Below are 22897 nucleotides of genomic sequence, written 5' to 3'. Positions count from 1 at the left end.
GCCTTCACTTTCTGCTGTTTTTCTAAAGAAGAATCTCATTTGGACTTTCAGATATGTTTTTGTATAAATATTCTTTAAAGGTGGTTTAAGCCAGCATAACCTCAGTTTAACGATGTGGTGTTAGCAATTTTCTCATATTTTTGGTGATGAGGTATTGAAAAGAAAAATCTCTGCAAATCAGAGTGTTTAAATGCTTTACTGGCACTGACCCGTTCTGTACATTTCTGCACTGAGTAAAACACCTGCTACATGATTTGCATAGACTGGTTTTCAAGTAATAATAATACATGACACCTAATAATTATTGTACGCTTGCTACTGTTGTTTAAAAGTTCACATTGATCCTTGCTTTTCAAATTCCCATTTTGACCACAGTTTAAAAACCTGATGAACTAAAATAGTTAGATCTGAGAAGCTTTGGGTTTTAATAAAAACTTCAGCTCATGGATTTGTTGTTCCCAGTGATTTTTGTTATTTAAAAACACTCTAATGTCAGATGATCATTAGGGATCAGAAGGGAGTGAAAAAAAAAAAGCCAAACCACTGTAGAAATATGTGAGATTGGAAGGATCAAGCCCAAGCTCTCTACTACTTCAGTTGGCTGCTTGCAGTGTATCCTGAAAAAAAGGAAATAATGGGGTTTTTTTCTTTCTTTATTCCAACTAACAGGATTTAAAAAAAAATTGTTATCCTTTTAAATGTTAAAAGTTCTGTAACTACCAGACCAACTTAATATCCACTCAGTCCAAATCCAGCGTTTTCCTTTATGTTAAATATTTTTACCTTTAGTATTGCTTTAAAGGTAAATCACATCTCTTAGAGCCCTTTGTTCTGTCAAGCTAATTGAATCAGCGTACATTTATTTGCTCATGATTTTTGTTTGGGTTTTATTTTTATTGACATGTCTACTGCAGTGTCTAGTCAAACAAGTTGACCTAAATTACTGGTAATAAACCACATATAATAAAGTGTTTTTCCATGGGAAGCGAAAGTGCCCAAAGATTTTGTTTTTATAGCACAATAAAGTTAATTCTTGGAAGCTAACATGCTGCTTTCTCCAGCAGCATTTTCACTCACCCTCACAGAAGTATTCAAATGTTTTAGGGATTAACAGAAAATGTAGTTGTAAAGCTGCACATCAGAAGAGTCTCTGTGGGAATTAATTGATTAAGAACATTTTGAGTTACAGTCTAATTTGTATTGTGTAAGTAATGATGTTATGTATTTAAAAAACTTGGAAAATTTCTTAATGAGGGAATTCCTTCTGAGTGCTTACATGCACTCAAGAATTCAGAATGCAGTTATTTGTGGAGATCTGCACAACATCCATTCCCTGAGCAAATTAATTGTAGTAGCACCAATGCTTCTCTTTACTGTTGTCGTGATAAAGTTCTGTCTTGGAATTAACACTGAATTCCAGTTCCAGTGGAAAGCACAAGAGGAATTAATTTGCCAACCAGATGCAAATCACTGATTAATGTAACTCTAGTCAGTGCTTTGAGAAATTCTGCTCCTCACTAATGTGTTCACTTGGAGAAATTGGTTGATTTTGGTAGATTTGTATCTTTATCAAGACTGTAGCAAGTTGAGGAAAGTGCTTGTTCCCCTTGTTTTGGAATTTTAGAGACAATTTCTTTTGGAGCCGAGGCCAGTCTGGAGCTCCCCAAATGACAAAACCACTGACATCTGTTCAGCCTGGAGAGGAGAAGAATATTGGGGTAATTCCTACTGCTCTGCTCAATCCCAAAATGGGAAAGTGCAGCAAAACCAGAGCTGGGTTCATCCCAGAGGTGCCCAGCTAAGGATGAGAGCTGCAGCCATGGGAAACCTCCCTCCCTAATAAAAACTTTCTTTTCCCAAGCACAAGGGGATCATACACTGGGACTGATTATCCAGAGAGAACCTGACACCTCCATCTTTAGAAATCTTTAAAATTTGAGTGAACAGGATGTGAAAAACCTAAACTATCATCAAAGTTACCCCTGTTTTGAGCACTGGGCTAAACAAGATGACCTCTACAATTTCTTTCCAAGATAAGTTGTTGATTTTCCAGTGTCATCTGTGAACTTTATGGAATGTGGGAATAGGCATTACTCTGTCATAAGAATAAACTCCTCTGTTTTCATTTTAATAATTCAGAATGCCGGTTAATATTTTAAAATTATGTGTTTTATTATTAACATGTACTCATGCCTGCAGTCCCCATACCCTTTTCTTGTCTGATTTCTCGTCACATATCGCATTCCTTCAGATTATTTACTCTCACAGACTCAGTTTCATAGCAAGTGTATCCTTTTCTGTCATTTAGTGGCAGTTTCAACTTGTTTTTCCCACAACTTTTTTCCTCCTGCCTGACTCAGCACCTCACCTTTGCAAGATCATTCAGGCTTGTTTCCAATCATCTTTGAGTTCTCCACTGCTTGGTTTAATTTTTCTTTGTCCTTTCCATGCTCCACCACTCACCAATATATAACTGTACTGAAATCTACAGTCTTACTTATTTTTTTTAAATTTTACCCTTTCCCTCAATTTAGATTTGTTGTTCTGATAAATTACTCATTTCATGAGTTAAATGAAATCCAAGCTTTTGCCATGGTACTTCTCCTACTGTGTCTTTCTGTTTGTTGAATTTCTCTTGTGATGGTAAACAAGTTGGTATTGAGCACAGGTTGTTAAGGAGAATGATTCCCCATGGAAAGGCTTCCAGAGCTTTTTTATTAATTGAAGTATTAATGCTGAGTCCGTGTAGGTTAATTGAGGTGTGCTTAAGTAAAAGGCATTGAATTTCCAGGCTTGATGTGAGACTGTGGACACGAGACTTTGATTAGTGTTGCTCTGATGATAAACCCTGAACAACTGATTTTCTTTGTTATTTTATTTTATTGTTCTCAAGGATCTTGGCCCATTTTTGTTGTTTTTACTGTTAATTTCCTGTCACGAATATTCCTAATTTGGGACTCTAATTAGGTACCTATTCTTAATTCCTGCCCCATTTCTGTGTTCATTTTCTGTCTTCTTCTATTTCATGTTTCTGTTTTGTCCATATAGTTAGAAGGCTGCTCCAATGGAAAGTGCAGGAGTGTTTGTAAAATGACAAATGAAAGTGTTCAATCATGGAGCATGGCAGTGATTAGCTCCCACAATTGTGTGAGTCAATAAAGTGAAGCAGGAGAGATCTTGGGTTTGATCAGAACAAATGCTTTAATTAAACTCAGCAAGGACCTTAAATCAGCAGAATGATAGACAAAAATGAGCCCAACCAGAACTGGCTGTGATGGATTAGACAGAATATTCTTGCCATGCTGGTGCTGGGGTGCAGGTCACCTGGAGATGGGATGTTCAGCTGTACATCTGTGCCACCACTTCACCTTTTCTGCCAGGAGTGTTGATTTCTGTACAGCCTTCTTCAGGTCTGTGAGTGATGGCCTCCAGCCCTTTTGCAGTTTGTCCTGCATTTAGTACCATTACTGCACTTTTCTGTGCAGGAAAATATGATCTTCACGTTTCAGGCCTTCAAAAAAATCCAAAAAATTCTGGGAAATCTCCAGTGGATTTGTTTTGTATCTTGAGACAAATGCAAAAAGCAGCTGATAGTACAATCTAGGAAGATCTACTACTAAACTACATATGAAGATGCAGTGCAAAATGTTAAGTTCTCTAAGATTTTAACTACTTTTTCATCTTTTTTTAGCAAGTTTCCTATTAAAAGCAAAAAAAAAAAAATAGCTGAGACATATTGAGGTAATGTTATGTACTGAGGGAAAGCATTTTCTCTGCTCTTGCTGTGGAAAATACAGCCATGGTTCTGAGAAAGCTACAAGATTTACAGTGTAAACTGTATTTAATAAATAAATATCAAGAAATAAAAAAATGCTACCCCCTAACCCATGGGAATATTATAATTTATAATACTTAGTTATTATTCAAGAATTAAGTATTTGTTCTGTGGTTCTCCTTCTGTTTGGGACCTGTATTTATTTGAACAAAATCAGGTGTGGTATTTTGATTAATGAGGCTTTAAATTGTGCTATTAGTCAAGAGCTCTATGTTAATGTTTAAAAAGAGCATCTAAAATTTTGGTAAATCTGAATGTATAATCAGTTCCACAACTTTGCTTATGATGGTTTAAATTGTTTCCATGCACTGCTCTTTTCTGAGTTCACATCTTTTGCTGTTTCTGCTGTCTTGAGAGAATATTTAATTACTGCTACACTACATTTAGTGGAGACTGTATTAGTCAAGAATGTACACAGAAGGGTGAAGGGGGGAAAAGAATAAAAATGGCTGTGTTTGGTGTTTTTCTAGGTCTGCCTCAAATAACCATATTAGAAATGGTAGGGAGAATTTCCTTTAAAATAAATACTTGACGGTTTTTGTGTGAAGTATTTGACAACATGGTATACAAGTATGTTCAGCATGGAAACTAACTTTGAAGGTCGTGTTACTTTAAAAAAAGAATGATTGCATTTTGGGATTGGTAAGTAAAGCCTAAAAAAAGCAGTTACATACTCATGTTATTTTAACAGCATCCCCAAATGCTGCCATTTACATGCAAGTGGTTTTGTTCCTCTAAAACTGAAATGAGATTTGAAGTGATTGAAAGACATGCTGTGATAAAAGCATGCATACATTCACTCTAAGACAATTTAAATTGTTTTATAAGAATACAAAGAAATGTAAACTTTTTTTTTTATGTATATGACTCATATATTCCCTGGAGGAAACCTTGGCTTTGGATGATCTTTTCCTATAGGGTCAGAAAGAGAAATGACTACCAAGTGGTGACTAAATGATTACGAAATACTACTACTTGAAATAATGTAATAATAACTCTCAGGACAAGAAATCTGACACATTTCCCTACTTTTGGTGATGTGGCTGAAATTTTTTAGTTAATGGATGTGAGAGTACTTCAGCCTTTATTAGGTTTTCACTGTTAAACTGCAAAACTTCAGGCACCAGAGGGCAATGTTGGGCAAATATTGCAGAACTGTGCAATTCAGCAAGTTGTGCTCTTGAAATCATCTTTCAGACATTCTAAGATATGTCAGTGTCTTTTAAAACTCACTTGTGTGGCCTAAGTATTAAGGGTAAGTATCTTGATTTCAACTCATATCTGGAAATCTGAAGTCTAGGTGATTTTTGTATTGATTTTTTCCCCCCATTTCTATGAATTTTAATGCTTTCTTAATGTCTTTACTTTTCAAAACTTTGAAGTTTTACTGAACAGTGGAACTCTGAAAGTGGGGGAATTGACTGCTGCTTTCTTGTTTTTATATTAGTGCACTTGAAGCTCTTCAATTTCTAGTCCAGGCATATAGTGTGTGCTTAGTGCAGGTGTTTTGGCATTTGCATTGTGTTTGTTCTCTAAAAAATCCTTTTGTTTTCAAGGTTGGCACTACATGTTAGAGACTATTTAGGGGTCCCTGTCAGTTTTTTTAATTTACATTTGCTACAGCTGATACTAAACAAGACATTGGAGGGTTTGTGAGGTTTTTTTATCACTATTTTGCAGGACTTGAAGTCCTTGGATGAAAGTTTTTAGTTGAAATGCATCCTAAATAATTCAAATATATTTGAATATTAGGCCAAGTGATAGATCAGTGGTTTTGAGACCAAAATAAAGTTTAGAAGCCTTCTGTACCAGTTTTAAAAGTGAGTTCTGGAGAGTGTTTGGGTTAGCTTTTGTTTGTGTTCTAAGGTTTGCTTCAGCCAAAGCAAAAGCAGCAGAATTGTGGTGAAAATTGAGGCTACATCAGTGTTAAAGAGAGAATGTTCATCCCATTTCTGTGGGGTGAATCCCACTGGAAGGATTTATGTGGGAATCAAAGAGTCTCAATGCTCTGATACACTGGGTAGTGAATATTTAGAAAGACAAAGTTAGGTTTTTCTTGTGTTTTTGTGGATGGTTTCTGACAGCTGAAGTCTGCATGTGAAATGGGAGGAAAATAAAAATTCAGTAGAAATGAGGATGTGGCAGAGTATTTACTTATAACTCAAGTACAAGGGTGAAATGGAATTTTGTGCAGTGTCAAGGACAGAGCTCTCTAATGCAGCTTTCCACAAAGCCAGAGTAGCTTTGGCTTTATTAGGTGCTGTCTCGAGAGTGTCAAGTCTATGAAGAAGTAATTGCTAGAACAAAGATTTTACAGATTTTGGGAATGTTATGTGTTTTTCTGTGGCTCAAACCATCAGTTTTTTATCTCTCTTCACAGAAGTATGTTCCTCTTTAACAGCGTTCTCAGTTCTCATTAAGCATCCACACAGAGTTGAGATTTAATGCAGTTGTGCTTACTGCTTTTATTGATGGATTCTTTGTAGCATCTTTATTCAAAAATAAAAATAAATATGTGTATAGAAAAACAACGGGTAACTTGGATTTATATGCTTTCCAAAATCAAGTTTACTTTTAACAGCACATTCTATGCTCAATTCATTAGCCAAGCTTAAAGAAAACCCCCAGTCTACTAAGAACAGTAATGCTGTGTTCAGAAATTTCTTCAGTGGTTTTTTTTCTGCTTCATTTCTCGTTTTGTCCCATGTTTTAAATTTAGAATGCTAAAAGATTTCTCTGACACTAAGGGAGTAACTGCAGGCATTTAGGCTTGAGAGGATCAGTTCAGCAAAATGAATGCATTATTCCAACTCACTGAAATGTTTAGGTTGGATGGTTAAGCTAGACTTGCCCTGTTATCTCTAAATACAATTTTTTTTTTCCTCTTAGAAAACATATTTTGGGCATGTAATTAAAGCTAAGCAAGATCTACGATTGATGCTTGATTTCCACTATCTATCAAATATTCAAGTTAAAGTCACAGGTACAATTAGATGTAGGTACAAAACAGCACCATGCAGATGATATCTGTGATTTTTTTTACTGTGCCTGGGTGTAAATTTTTATTAGTTTTTCATACGTCATTCCCAGCTCAGTTCCTGGAACACGTTTCCGTGCTGAATACAAATCCTGCTGTAATTCTGGTTGCACGCTGCAGTCACTGCAACTCAAACCCCAGAATAACTGCTATGAGTAAATGGGAATAAATCATAAAAGTTTGGCTGATGTAATGCATAGGATTAAAATATAAGTATGTAGCATAAAAATATAAGTGTATATCATAAATGGTTTTATCTGTATAATTTTTTTTTTCAGGGTCTCTTGACAACTGGAGTAGAATTTGAATCTCTCCCTGCTGCCCTTTCCCTCCCTGCAGAATCTGGGCTCTATCCCGTGACTCTGGTTGGTGTTCCCCAAACTACAGGGCAGATCACTGTCAATGGTAAGGGACTGACACTCACTCCTTGTTGGCAGAACAACCTGAGTTTTACACCCCTGTGGGTTGCATGGCTTTGTTTGCCACGTGTGTGTTCACCACTCTGAATTCTCCTCAGTAAGTAAAAGAAAAAAGGAACACAGGGAATCTGTTCCCTGTACCAGGCTTCATTAAAAACAGCCTGATGAATCACTTGGCTGCAGCAGCAGCAACAAGCACATTCTTGGAGTATCTCATGTGTGAGAGGAAGAGGATAATGAACTCCAGCTCCCCTTTATTAATGCTTTCATTTGGAAAGCTTCTGAGGAGGATTACTTGAACTTTTTTCTTAAGAATGCAGAAGATAATCTCGCAGGTTTTTTTTCCTTAATTAATCGTGTTCGTGTAAGATTACAGAAATTTTTGCAGATTGGTTCTGTGGAAACAATTTAGCCAGGGTGTATGGCCTGCTGCAGTCAAGATATCATTTCATTAATAAGACCAAATAAAACTGTGTTTGTAGTAAGGAAGAAAATTAAAGAGCTTTTACAAAAGGCTAGCAGACCTAGAGAAGGAGGCATATGTGGAGAGGATGGATTCTACATGTAGTAGGAGTGAATCATACCAAATCAGATTTTTAAATATGTCTTCCTGGAATGCAAAGTTAGGATACAGGATAAGAACCATTTTAGTAAAGCTAAACACTAAAAGAAGATGGCTTTGAACGTGAAGACACTCTGTTCTCACTAAGTTTTTCTTAAATGCTTTTGTGTCTGCTCATAAAACAATTTCTCATGTGATTTTTTTTTCTCAGAAACTATTTCAGTAAATACAGAATAGCATCAAAGCATTCAGAACATTTGTACTGTAGTTGTCTCCTTTTGAGCTCCACATACTAAAAATGTATTGCAAGTAGAGGAGTTGATTTCTGTACTTGGCAGCTTTTTGTGTGTCAATGTATCAAATTTTCCTTCAGATATAACTCATAAATATTGCCTGGTAAGGAATCAACAGAGAGATATTTTTCCACTAAACTGAACTTTTAGAAGTTGTGGTCTTTCATGGCAGGTGTTTGTGTTTATGCCTGCATATTTTTTTCCATTAATAATTTCCTTTAGGATTCTTTTATCCTTCTGGATGTAGTTGAGATTCTTTCCCGTAAACATTTTTCTGAGGAAACAGGGAATGTATGTTGAAGGTTGACATGTTTTATGTGCCCCAGGGAATTTGGTGACAGGTATAAAATGGTGTCCATGCTATGACTTGTGATGTTTATCTTGTAAAGAATTCTGCAGAAGTTACCGTAATGCATTGTAGAAATCAGAGGCTCTTTGCAATTTCTTTTATTTTACATGCCACAGATGCAGAGGTGACCATGTGTTGTTTGTACATTGTCAGGTAGTTATTAATGTTGTTATTTCAGGGGTTTGAAAGTCCTGTACACATTATGTGTCCTGAGAAGATTTTCCTGTGGAGAAGGTGGTGATTTGGGTAGCAGATACATTGACAAGATCTGGCCAGTAGACTTAGTACTTTCAGACCTGCCAGAAAACAGTACAGTTCACAACACAACTGGTGTTTTCTTCCAAAACTCAGGTTATCATACTTCAGTTTTTGGAGTCTTCAGTGATTGCCTTCTGGACAATCTGCCAGGAGTGAAGACCAATGGCTGCACTGTTGAAGTCATTCCAGCTTTGCCAAGGCTGCAGATCAGCACCTCCCTTCCAAGGTGAAAAATTGAATTAAATGATAATTTTACTTTGTTGTATTTGAGTGTTAGTCACATGCTGAATTAAAGCTCTTCCACCTGAGTGTATAATCAATGCTTGAGTAAAACAGGACATAATTTAAATCTGCATTATTTGCTTTAGAATACAAATCTGAAGTTTTTGTTTTACTGCTTGAAACTATGGAATTTCACAGAAATATGCAGAAATAATTTTGCAATATTTTTCGTGCTCAAATATTTGGTTTTGGGCAAAGAGGGATGTATCAAGCCAAGAATTCACTGTTTATATCTTAACAATCCAGTATAGGCATGACTGTTAATTCAGATCAATTATCACAGAAGAAAGGAAAAAACAAGAGAGAAAAATATACAGAAGAAGAATCACTAATGTACATTTATACAGTAACTGAAAACATCATTTGTTTTGCATTTTAGTATGCAATTCCATGATAATTTTGTCTCAATATGAGGGGGGAAAAAGAAATTCCTTCTTCCCTTTCACTCCACATGCTCCAATTTCAGAGCTCTGAAATGCTAACAGTACATGACAGTACATTCAGAATGATCAAAAAATACTTGGTTGAAGTCCTCATCACAGATACGTTCTGAAAGACTGAAATCTGCTCCTGTTTGTGGAGGCTGCTTGTCTTGTGGTAAGGAAGGACAGGATCAAAGGGAAGGATGGCAGGAATACCTGCAAAAGTGGAATTATTGGTCATTAATCTCAGTAACTTCTGTCCTTCTATCCTTGATGCCTTTTGACCACTCTGCATTAGCACAGGAAGTACAGTCAGGAATGGAACCTCTGCCCATCTGTCTTGTTCTGCAACCTCCTTCCCTCAGTCATGCTCCAAAGAGTTCACCTCTGGTCACTGTTTCACCTTTCACACTGGGAATTTCTCCCAGGACCTGCTGCTGTGAGGTTTATGCCCTGCACTGTCCACTAAACCTGCTCATTGTAGCAACCTGCTCTTGAATTTTGTTTTCCTTTCCCCTTACAGCTTTTGCAGGTAGTTTAGCAGGCTTTCAGAGTTAGAATATGTATTCTATATTGCTTGAAATCTGACTTGTCTTATGCATAAATTATTAATTTTTGTCCTCAGGGGAAGGGAAAATGTTATTTAGTGTCTTCAATAGTAGTTTCTGAGTCTTCCAAGAACAGTGAGTGGAGTAACCAGGACAGGCTTTTAACACTTTCATCATCATAATTTGTTTGTCACATTTTGTAGATCTGCTCATACACTTCAGCCTTCTTCAGGGGATGAAATCTCCACTAATGTGTCTGTCCAGCTGTACAACGGAGAGACCCAGCAGCTCATCATTAAATTAGAAAATATTGGAACAGAACCCTTGGAGAAACTGGAGGTGACAGCAAAAACAATCAACACCAAGGGTGTGTATGCTGATGGAAATAATCATGCTGACTTCTTTGTTAGAAGGGAGATTATTTGTGTTATACTTCTTTTAGGTCAGTGTAGAATAAATATCATAGTCTCCATTACAGAGCTGAAATAATTCAGTTTGATTTTATTGTAGGAATATAGAAATGAAAGAGAATGTAAGAAAATGTAGAAAGATGAAGGAAATTGTAGAACCATCTCTGTGTTAAAGGGTCACCTGCTTTTTAAAAATCTAGATTTAATTGCAGTGTTACTTGGGGAAAAAATCCTGAGGCAATTACTGGTAAAGAGGAAGAATCTTGGGTCTAAATTATTTTCTTATGTCTAAATATGCTGATTAGTTTATTAAATAAATTACTATTAGCAGTAATGTTGTCCTACTTGAGGGAGTGGAAGTAAATAAGCCTGTTTCTATCTTACTTATGAGCAGTAAAAAAAAAAAATGGAGAGAAGACTTTAAAAGATAAGGCAATAAATAAAATAAGCTGTTGTGAGTTAAAAGAATAATTGAAGCTGTGCATGAAATAGAGCACATCCCCTGTGTACACTTAATTCTCTTGAAATGCTCTGTCCATGTTAGTATTAAAAAGTGGTCTGATAGGTGACTCCTGCTTTTGTTTTGTGATTTTTTTTTTTTTTTTTTTGGTTTGTCCTCTGAGGGATTGTTATGGAAATGATCTTAACAGAAGTACTGCAGGTGACAAGCAGCATAATCTTTACTGACAGTAGAAATACCTTATTTTATTGCAGGTTTTATTCTGTCAGTGCCAGAACATTTAAATTCAGTGTGATACCTTGTGATTTCTGTTCATTTCAGTATTCAAGCTCATGATTTTTTTTATAACAGAGTATCCCCTTCTCCACAGCCTCAGAGAATAGGAGTTGCCAATCATCTCAAAATACAGTTTTGGTCTGAGACTTGTTACCAGGAATAATTTTAGGAGTTGGAATGTTTGATGACGTACTGTTCTTATTTCAGAAATTCCAACATGCTCCTCCTGGGCCAGGGGCTGCATGTATGGAATGGTGAGGCCAAATACAGGTGAAATGGAGAAATACTCAGGTGAAAACTGAGAAATACTCAGGTGAAATGGAGAAATTTGTGTATTAAATAGTGGAATATATGGGCCTGTAAATCACATGTTAATCAGAATTTTCCTACGTAACATTACACAGTTAATGGGTTCACAATGTTGAAAAAGAGACTCATGCCAACTTTAAAACCACCGTCTCTCCATGACAACTTTTGTTAAAAATAGCGGGGAAAAAGGAGAATAGTTGATATACTCACCTCTAAGTTCAGTAACACTTTTAATTGTACTTCATCCTATATTTTCTTTCTTTGTTGAAGATGTTTGCAATGAAGACCCTTTGTGTATCTGACAGTGTCTTTAATGGTATTAGGCATGATAATTATCAGAAAAGGAAAATTTCTGATGATTAAGCTATAAGCATGCATACTCAAAAAATGCAGCTTAAATCCCTATCTCAGAAAAACAGCAGTGAGTTTTGAGAATGATATTTGTTCTGACAGTGTGAGAACTGTGACATCAGAATCATGCAATAAGAAATGTTTGTGGGGAGAGGAACCTCTGGAAATCATCTTAACCTTCTTTTGAAAGCAGAACTTAATGTGATCCAGCGTCCTCTCAAGTAGAATGTTCAGTTTCTTGCTTTGTCTCACAGAAGTGAAATGCATCCCTGTATTTGGAGCTGTGTGCTTGAGATGAACTGTGTTACTGGAGGAGAAAAAGAAACTTAAGTGTGACTTTTTAAATGACTGTGCTGTGGAAACAATATAAAGCATTGGAAAAGGCTAATTAGAAGAACTAATAGTCCACATTAAGCATACAATAATTATGTTATTTCAGATGTGATTTTATGGAGGTGTTGCAGAGTGTCATAGACTCACTGAATGGTTTGGGTGGGAAAAGACCTGGAAGACCTTGGACTTCCAGTTGTCCTGCCATGGGGAGGGACACCTTCCACTATTCCAGATTGCTCAGAACCTCATCCGGCCTGGCCTTAAACACTTCCAAGTATGGGGCAGTCACAGGTTCTCTGGGAAACATGTGTCAGAGCCTCACAGTAAAGAATTTCACCACCCTCACAGTAAAGAATTCGTTCCCAATTCTTAAGCTAAACTTGTCCTCTGTCAGTTTGAAGCCGTTCCCCCTTGTTCTGTCACTACATGCCCTATCCGAAGTCCCTCTCCAGCTCCCTTGAAGCTCCTTTAGGCACTGGACAGGGCTTTAAGACCTACCCAGAGCCTTCTCTTCCCCAGGATGAATAGCCCCAGCTCTCTCAGTCTTCACAGCAGAGGTGCTGTGATCACCTTAGTGGTCCCCTCAGGACTTTTTCCAACAGGTCTTTCTTGTGTTGGGGATGACCTTTGCCTTTTTTCATGGGCTCTCTTCCATTTTAGTTATGACCCTAAACTGATACAAATGCATGAGGCTGGGCTGACAGTCCAGTGGGATCGGATTCTGGTGGCCAGCAGGCAGCCAAAGTTTTGTAATGTCAGCAGCTTCTTTTGGTCAGTGAATACATGCATGGAACTCGTGGGGATAGGACATTAAACCATCTCTAACAGCCTCTAACACAAACTCTTGGTGTTACACATCAAGTTGAGAGCATGTGCAGGTGTTTATAGTGTGTTAAGAAGTTGTCCCTTGGTTGTTCTGTACTACTCCTCACTGAAATATGCCTGTTTAAACTGCTCAAGGTGTCCTTGAGAGCGGGTGGTCACCTTCATTTGCCTGAGCACAGCTTGCCAGTCAGCTCAGGAGCCCATGAGAAGCTTTGGCCAATTCCAGCCAAACATAAAGAGCTTTCAGTCATCTTTTGTTACACCCGATTTCCTTTGCTTCTTTTTGTCTTGGCAGTTGCTCGTGAATCTCTTGCAGCTGCTGCCTGCCTGACCTATTTCCCTACTTTCTGTTTCTGGAGCCACAGCTTTTAGCACAAAGATGAGTGCTCTAAATGGCAAACATTCTCTTTTTTACTGTTGCTGGATTTATAGCCAGTCACTGTCCTTGAGGAAGCCAACTTCTCTGGCATTGTTGTGAGTGGTGTCATGTTAATGAGAACCTCAGGAGGTAAGACTTTCACACTTGCCTTCCCTTACTTCTCTTCTGTCACCATCAGGGGCAACTCTTCAGGTTTTCTGTTCTGGCCCTCAGATAAATAAGAATTTGCAGCTCCCCCCGTGCAGTTCATGAAGGACATCACAGGGTTTTGAGTCCTTCAGCAGCCGTGTGTTATGGAACAGATCCCGAGGCAGATCAGCAAGAGGGACTTGTCATGCTGCCACAACAGACATGTCTGTCATGGCTTTTAGTGTCTCACTGCACCCCTGAGCCAGGCTGGGGCATCTGTAGGTTGGACATCACATGTCCATGCTGTCAGGGTCAGCTCTGTGTCACCTTACACTGTCCCTCACCGGGTCAGACAGTTTAATCCTTTTTTTGGAAAGATGACCTGTGCAGAGCTGGATGCTTTCCCTTTGGCTCCAGTCAGCTTTTGTTAGAGGCTTGTTGTGTCTCAGATAAGGGAGTGCAGTCCAAAGGCTGTGATAAACCAACTATTTGATCCACTGAGGAGCAAATATAACCCTGGTGTTTTCAAACTTGAGACTTGAGAAGAGCCCACTCGGCAATCTTAACACAAGTGGTGAGCCCAGCTACACACATGGAATGAACCTGGATGAAGCAAAATCCTTGCTCATCTTTCCTAGAAGAGACAGATTTCAGGAATTTAAATGTAGAGAAAGAGGTTCACCTGTCCAGCTGCATTCTTCCCATGGCCTTTGAACACATCTGCCAGACCACAAATGAAAAATCTGCTTTGAGGTTCAGGAAGATCTGAATATCCAGGACTAGATCTATTTATCTTTTTTTGCTAAAGAAAAATTCGTAAATTCTTTTGAATGGGAATTGGTTATTGGGGTGGGTTGACCCTGGCTGGATGTCAGACACCGTCAAAGCTGCTCTGTCACTGCCCTCCACAAATGGCCAGGGAGAAGAAAATACAATGAAAGTCTCATGAGTTAAGGACCAGCAGAGATCACTCACTGATCATTGTCACAGGCAAAAAGACTCACCTGTTTTATTAATATGAATTGAATTTTATTGCTAACAAAATTGGGCAGGATAATAAGAAGTAAAATATATCTTGAAAACACCTCCCTCCACCAATCCCTCTTTCCCAGGTTTTCCATCCTCTCCCCCAGTGGCACAGGGAGAGGGGGATGGGGGTTGCACTCCGTTCATCACACGTTGGTCCTGCTGCTGTTCAGGGTGAGGAGTCCTTCCCCTGGCTCCCCTGGGCTGCAGGGGAATCTCAGCTCTGGCACCTGGAGCATCTCCTGCCCCTCATCACCACAGACCTTTGGTGTCTGCAGAGTTGTTCCTCTCACATATTCTCACTCTGCTCTGAGCACAATTACTTCTATACAATAACTTCTTTCCTTCCTAAATGTGTTACCTCATTGGAAAGAGCATAACAAGTCCTGCAGGTTCATTTCTATCCACCAGGTCTAGGAGAAGTTAAAATGTGTGAATGCCAATGGCTGTGCATTTAGAACTGATAGTTATTTTGAGTTTATAAACTATAATAAATAAATCTTAAAAAAAACCAAAACAAAATAAAACAAAAACAAAACAAAAAACCAAACAAACAAAAACAAAACAAAACAAAAAAAACCCTATAGCAAAAAGCCAGATTTACCAGGGGATTTAAGATTGAAAATAATGGAGGTTCTTGTGTTCTCAGAAGACTTTTCTATGAAGTTTCTCTACGCAAAATGTGACTCTGGACTTTTTCTTTGGCAGACCTTAAAATCTGTTGAAACTTAGAGTGGTCTAGGATGACCCAAAGTTAGTTTCTGGGTAAGCTTTAACGTGATATTTGTTAGGATTTTAGTGATTTAGTTCCCAGTGAAATGAAACAGGTTGCTATTTACAGCTCCTGATAACAGTTGCTTGTAACTTAAGATGTTTGCTAAACACAGATTTTGGGCTTGAGGAGGAGCTGAATGCAGGCTTGCCCCAGTTCAGCCTTCCACTGAACTGAGAGGTCTGAAGCCAGAGAATAATTCACTGTAATACTGATTACTGAACAAGATCAACATTGTTAAACTATAACCAAGTGTCAGATAAATATAAATTAGCTCTTTCTCCACATCTACAGCTTAGCTTTTAGCTCAAGCATTTAGATCTTGTGTTGTAATTACTGGTGTTAATTAGAAAGTATCTGCAAGGGCTGTTCTCACTTTAAAAGTCTTTTCACTTGTAATGCCTTCAAATAGATCTCTTAATTAATGAAAACATGTTTTGGAAAGAGTTTGGTGCTCCAATGCTTGGGATATGTCATTCTTTGTTTACACTGAGTGAAAACACTCCTTGAGCATACTGGATTTTTACTTAACAGGAAAAGGGGATAGAGATTGCCATACTTATTAACTCACTTTTTATCTTGAAAGGAGAAGAAAATGCTTAGAATGGTGATATGGTTCCAGCTATATAATTAGGTGAGGTGGAGGTGAGGTTAGGAAGTAATTTTTGGGAGGATTTTTTATTTTTACCTTGTCTTTGTTTTGATAAAGAAATCTGTATATTGATTTGGTGGGGAAAGACACAAGACAAGATCTGGTAGTCTGTGAGAAGAATATCTTTCAGGCAAAGCTTTTGTTGTTTAGGTAGAAATTAATGGAAAAAATATTCTCTTTGTTTTTTCCTTTTCCTAGAAAGGGAAACCAAAGGTTCCTGTACGAATTAAGATGATTTGGACATAATGTGGAATTCTGATTGCTGCTTTTGAAAGATCCTTTATTCCAGGTTGTAGTAGTTGAGGCAGTGTGCCCACCCTGTTCCCTCACAGGTTGATCTTAGATGGTGGTTTTGGGAAGGTTCTTAAATCACAGCAGATTTTAATTACCTTGTTCTTGCCAGGTAGCCTGGGAGGATGTAGAGATGAACTGTGTGACTTTCAGTGGTCCCTGTTGTGCAAAGCTGTGCTCAAAAGGTGTTTAAATGAGCTTTTAGAAGAATTCTCCAATACACTTTGGAGATAACATGCATTGCTATAATAAATCAATAAACCTATCTTTAGAACTCTTCCAGTCAAACCATCATGCTTATTTATTGTACCTATAGACTTTCTTGTGGTATTTAGCATTGTCTGGTCTTGCATACAGGAATGAATTTATTGATGGGGTGGGTTGACCCTGGCCAGAACTGAAGACTCAGTGTAGATGAACAGTAAATTCTGTTTTTTTTTTTCCCTTGTATAATTTTCTGGCATTTCAGGCTTATGAGGGAGGACTTAATAATTACAGATCCCATATATCAAGTGGACCAATGACAAAAAATTTATTAAACAAATTTTCTTTTGTCACCGACTAATCCTGTCTGGCATCCTTAATGACTGGGTCTTATAAAAAGCTGCTTCTCAGCTTTAAGAAAGGACTTTATAAAAAGATGAAAGCCAGTAGTCTTCTTACCCTTCTATATTGCTCAGTAAATAACTGAAGAATGATACAGCTGTTTCAGAATTTCAGCTCATTAAGTTTGGGTTATTTTGATGAGAAGTGCTCTGCATTCATGTGACACCTCCTGAGCTGAACTGTGTAGGATTCAAAACTACATGAACATTTAGAACCCCTGCAGGCTATATTTAAAGTTTATATTTAATGCTGCCTATTGTGCAGGGCTTTTTTTTTTTTTTTTTTTTCTGATAGTGATCTTCTTTACTTAAATTCATATTTTGAGCTTTGTGATCTGTGTGATTCCAGGTCAGTGTCAGTACCCAGTAACTTCTCTATCTTTCTAGTGCTACATTAATTTTAATACATTAATTCTGAATATTTTAGATTTTAAACAGGACATGACAGATTGATTAGTACTCTCTACATCAGTTCAAAAATGAAACTTCCTTAATGCGGGGCTTATGCTTATGAAATATTTACTTTATTTTGATACAGAGAAGCTGTATGGAGATTTCTTGAGTTGGAATCTAGAAGATACCCTCTGCCAGTTTCCTCTAAAACCTGGAAAGATTGCAACATTGGTTGTAAACATTAAAGTGAAGCTGGACTTTTCTTGCCAAGAAAACCTTCTGCAGGATCTCAGTGATGGTGAGTTTTTCATTTCTCCTTGCTTAGGAGGGTGGTATGTGCTGCTGGAAACACTTTTCTAATTGCTGTGTCCTTTGTGTTCAACTGATTTGTGATGTGGCTACGTGTTTGAGTGTTTGTGTCTTGTAAAGCAAAGACAACCCTTGGCTAAGCTCTACAGACTGAAGGGTGAAATTTTGAGAGGACTGGGCATGAGAATCAGGCCCAGCTTCCCCATCATGAGACCTTGCCCTGTTGTCTTTTAGAATATTTTTTGACAGTGGTTTGGAGGTATCTCTTTGTATCCTTACCTTAAGAGGGTAAAGAAAAATAATTCACAAACATTAGTGGGGTTTAAAGAAAAATAGCATTGAGTTGATTATTTAATTATCCAGGATTGAAGAATTCTGAATAATTGCTGAGTGCAGTTTTACCTAAAGTGACAGACTGAAATTTAATATTTGTACTGCAGAGAAAGTGCCGTGTGATTAAACTTTGAAGAAAAGGAAGCTGCAGTGTTTGCTTCTATTAGAATTATTTGGAATTACAACTACCAGATACTTGTAATAATGATTTCATTTTTATAATAAACACACAGTCTTTCTGGAGTAATTACTCTACTCTGTATTTTTCGTTTGTCTGATATATTTACACTGATTAAATTACCTTGACAAAACAAGATATGCCTGTATTAAAAATTCTCTGTTATTTGGATTTTTTCCCAGGATCCACTTGCAGATATGCATTACCTTTATAAGTAATCTTTCAGTACAGAAAAATACAACAAAATTACATGCAGAGCTTATTCAGGTTGAATAGGAATGCTTTCTGTGAATTACCTTGCAAATGCATTTAGACAAGAATTATAGTAATTGTTAGTAATGATTGAAAGATTTTGGTTTTGAAACCTTCCTAATGTAAAATATAAAGATACTTTAAAAATACTTTAGGACTTTACTGCACAAACCCTACAGTGTTGCTACACTGCAGTTCAGTTCAGAGCTTGTTGAAAATGCTGATAGTGAAGGAAGAGCACACCCTGACATTGTGAAGACACAGGTGCCAGGGCATTGAGACCTTGAGAAATGCCCCTTGATGGCAAGGGAGATTTCATAGTAGATATGTAGATGTAGATATATATGCACACACATATATATAAAATTTCCTTCATTGCCCAGTGTCCAAAATGCTCTGAAGCTGCACTTGTCTAGGAGCTTTTCTGATGAAATAACATAAACCCCAAGCATTCTGTAGGAGGTGAAACTTCTTGGTATGGACACTGAACACTTGTGGGATTTGGATTTTGGCCTCTGTTTACCTGCATCCAGCTCTTATGGGACCAGAGATGAACAAAATCTTTGAATACCATTTTTGCCCTACTACTACCTCCTGCTCCTCTGAAAGGTTGTGTAGCTGAAGCAATTCAACCTTTCCTCATTTAGTGATGATAAAGGAGTAGGATCTGTTACTGCATTGTTGGAACTTGGGTATCTGTGGGTGCTGTGTACTCTCTGTCCTTTGAAAGTGTTATTAGGGATGCTGAATATATTGAAAATTTAGTTGCTACTTTATTTTTTATGTATTACTTTTAACTTTACAAATGCTGAAGTTTACAAAGAGGAGGTAAGAGCCTGATGGGAAGAACAGTAAAGGGCTAGAAAAATCAATGGCAATTATGACATGACTTTTAATCATAGGGTACTGTGGTACCTTTTTCTTTTGAAGACCAACCACATTTACAGTGATGATCAAAATACTTTTGTGTCTTAAAAGCAATGTCTTTAGTAGGGCAATTTTTACATCCATGTAGTTTCATTTTTCCTTTTGCAGTGTTTGTAATCAGGACATAGTGCAGAAGGGATAAATTACTGATGTTTTTGATGATACACATTTATCCAATTGGAAAGTAAACCAAGTTACCAATCTGAATTGCTGAGGTGTGTTGATGGTGTGCTGCCTCACAGAGAAAAACGTTGGGTGTTTTTCCAGACTGGGGGAAGCAAAACCACGAGTGGCTGTACAGGATCAGATCAGTGACCATCCAGCCAATATCCTGACTGTGACATTGGCTAAGGGCAGGTTCCAGTGGGACAAAACAGGAAAAATTGTGCACATACTTCTGTTTTCCTCTAGGCCTCCAACTGTTGTTAGCTTAGAAGCTTCCAGGGCTGAATATGGTTTCTCTGGTTCTAGGCACTTTTACTCATCCTTAGTGGGTTTCTCCTTCCTAAAATTCTTCATTCTTCCTGTCAGCACTTTACAACATGCTGTGGCAAGAAGAGTCACAGCTAAATTACTTTTTAGCTGCTTTGCACTCACTGGTGGCCTTGTGTTCTCAGGTTTTTTAGTTGCATGAGAGAGGCAACAGAACATCTTCTAAACATGGTTCCTGCAGTGATTTGTTGCATTTTCCCAGGGTATTGTCACAGCAGACTGGAGATTTCCAACTGTTGAGGGTTCAGTTGTCCCTGTTATGGGAACTGATCAACATGTCAGCCCTTTTGAACTCTCAGTTCTGTCTGTTTTAGGGAGGCTGTACACATTATTTCAAAGCTGATCTATGTGTTCATGTAATGACCTAATGGTGCTCTTTATTTTGTTTTATATTACTTTCCTTACAATCGTGGGGTAATGCACAATTTATCACTTGCTTTTTTGACTGGTGCTGAATATTGATTTGGGAGATTCATGAATGTGTGAACCACAACTCCATGATCTTGCTTCTCAACAGAAATGATATGCCGAGAGCCTCTTAACTGCATGTATAATTTTAGGATTGTTTCTCCCCATTTATTTATGTTGAATTTTGACATCTTATTGGGTGTTGGTCTTTTCTCCCAGATAACAAAAGACAAGATGAGAGGAAATGGGCTCAAGTTGCACCAGGGGATGTTTAGATTGGATGTTAGGAAACATTTTTTCACTGAAATGGTTGGGAAACCTTGGAACGGGTTGCCATGTTCACCAGCCCTGGAATCACCAGCCCTGAAAGTGTTCCAAAAAATGTGTGGATGTGGCACCTGGGGGACATGGTTTAGTGGTGAACATGATGGTGGTGCTGGGCTGAGAGTTGAACAATGATGATCTTCGAGGTTTTTTCCAACCTTAACAATTCTGTGATTCCATGTCTTAAAGTCAGTTGACCGAGATTCAGGAGATCCATGCAGGGAGATCCACATTTGCAACAAATCTTAGTGAAATTTTGGATCTCTTGTCCCTCAGCTGGCTGGTTCAGGGTTCCTCCTCTGGCCGAGAAGGTCAGCATGGGCATTTAATTTGATTCTGAGCTTGTTACACTGGGTGAGGCAGGGGAAGCCCTTGGTCTGCCCGGTACAGCCAGTTGCAAGGAGCTGAAGCAGTGAGATCTCTGTCACCTGTAAAGGTGACTAAAAAGGTCAACAGGATATTCACATTATGAGGATAATGAATTCCCCTTTCCAGCTATTATACTGCAGTTTCTGAAATTCAGCATTTCCCTGACACTGAACGGGGTGAGAACAATAGCTGCTCTTTCTGGATTGTATTGTATGTGGTGACTTGTTGGAGGCTTTTAAAAAAGCTCCTGTTACGTGGGGACAATGTCTTGCAGAGTTAATGAATTAATTTGCAATGAGTACTTCGTTATGTAGAATGTTAGTGTTCATTTATTCCCTGTACAGGGAACCTAAAGACAAATGTGAGAATATTTAAATTCATGAACTCATCAAAGGAACTAATTAATTACACGTTGAGAGAGAAGCAAATCTGTGCCTTAAGTTTCTCCTTCCCTTTTCTTGGTGCTTGGAGAGGCTCCAACAACAGAGGCTAGGCAGTGTTAGAGGAATAAAGCAGGTATTTATGAAAAAGGCCTTTAAAGGATACACCTTGGGCAGTACAAGAGCCAGGCTGTGGCTCCACCCAAAATGGACCCCGAGTCAGGAGTTTTCACACTTTTATAAGTTTTGGTCTATTTACATATTGGGGTTAATTGTCCAATTACAGCTTCAGGTTATGAAGTTCCATCCTCCCAGTTTGCTCTCTTCAATTCGCTGTTGTTTGCACTTTTTGGGCCTGAAGCTGCAATGGTGTCCTTGGTTCTCAGGTTGGAGAAGGATTGTTTTGTCTGACTGAACTGTGGGGACAGCTTGCTAACACTTTATGTGAAGTTCAGAATTACACACTGTTGCAGTACAGAACCTGGAAAACATGAAAGCTAAAACTTAAGGCATCACTCTAGGGGGAAAAAGGTTGCAGAGAAACAATAGCATATTTCTAGGAGCACTAATCTTGAATATTTTTTAACATTGGTATGCAAGACCAGTGTATTTTTCATAGTTACTTTGTTATTTTTCTGCTTTAATGGTCAGATCTTATCTACTTCAAAATATCCCTGCACTTAAATAGTGTACAGACAAAGCTTTTTTTTTTTTTTTTTTTTTTTTTTTTTTTTTTTTTGTTGGAATGGTACCTGGTTTAGAATTTAAATGTTCTCTTGACAGTTATTCCAAGAAACTAAGTAGCCTGGAGGACTCTATTAGGATAATGGTATCACTGATGGTGATGATGCTGCAGTACTATCATTTCCATGTTACTCAGCTTGGTAGCCTTTATAACATTGAATTATTATGAGTATTCTTTTGAAGTGACTTAATTTCTAACAAGTTTTTTCTTTTATCTCTGCAGTTTGAAGATGTGTTTGGTTGTACTGTTAAAATGAGTAAATGAGGGGTTTTTTCTTTTATTCTATTTTTTAAAAATACAGATGCTTCTGTGTCCTCCAGACTGTGGAGGACTATTCATCACTGTGTAACTTTAAAAAATATTCTTAATTTTTTTGAGAACTACAGAATTCTTCTTGAATTACAGCTTCAGTACTTATGGACAATAAGGTGCCCTTTTCTCTTCCAAGTGCACTTTAAACCAGATAAATCATCTTGTCTCATGATTTGACTAATATAGGGTGGGATTTTTTAACAGTATGTAAGTGCCATAGTACTTCAGCCTATACCAGTTTTACCAGGCACTACACAACCACACAGAGAGCTGGTGTTTCAGACCCCAAATCTTTACAATGTAAATAACTAAGACAGACATGAGGCAAATAACAATAAATTGATTATTGGCACATACAGGCCAATAAACCTGCCATCCTGTTATGCTGTTGCTTTGTTGAGGCACTTTATTTTAGCATCTAATGTAACCTGCATACATAATCTCTACTGTTTATTATGAACTTCTTTACACTTCATTTGTTCTCTTTCATGGCATTCACCCTTACTGTAAATTTATCTTCCAATTTTAGTTCAGTTCAACAACCTCAGGACATAAATCCTTGCTTACAGTGCATTTGTTATTGTTCATTATTGTCTTCAAAGGTAATGGGGTTTCTAAGAAGAGCTGAAGTCTGGTACATGTTGGCTGTGCC

The 22897-nt window shown here is 37.8% G+C and overlaps 1 protein-coding gene across 2 annotated transcripts in view; it reads left to right on the top strand.

Annotated features, from left to right (window-relative positions):
• TRAPPC9 (trafficking protein particle complex subunit 9) overlaps nt 1-22897 on the top strand; it is a 449912-nt gene that overhangs the window by 51809 nt on the left and 375206 nt on the right. For both annotated transcript variants that reach the window (XM_053973133.1, XM_053973142.1), the window contains exons 13-16: nt 7151-7277; nt 8847-8979; nt 10209-10372; nt 17362-17514. In XM_053973133.1, the coding sequence (XP_053829108.1) occupies nt 7151-7277; nt 8847-8979; nt 10209-10372; nt 17362-17514 (577 nt within the window). The remainder of the gene's footprint in view (nt 1-7150; nt 7278-8846; nt 8980-10208; nt 10373-17361; nt 17515-22897) is intronic.

The sequence above is a fragment of the Vidua macroura genome, chromosome 1, assembly GCF_024509145.1.
Source record: "Vidua macroura isolate BioBank_ID:100142 chromosome 1, ASM2450914v1, whole genome shotgun sequence".
In the NCBI taxonomy this organism is placed as follows: Eukaryota; Metazoa; Chordata; class Aves; order Passeriformes; family Viduidae; genus Vidua; species Vidua macroura.
The sequence above is the reverse complement of the archived record's forward strand: the minus strand, read 5'-3'. Positions and strand labels throughout refer to the sequence as shown.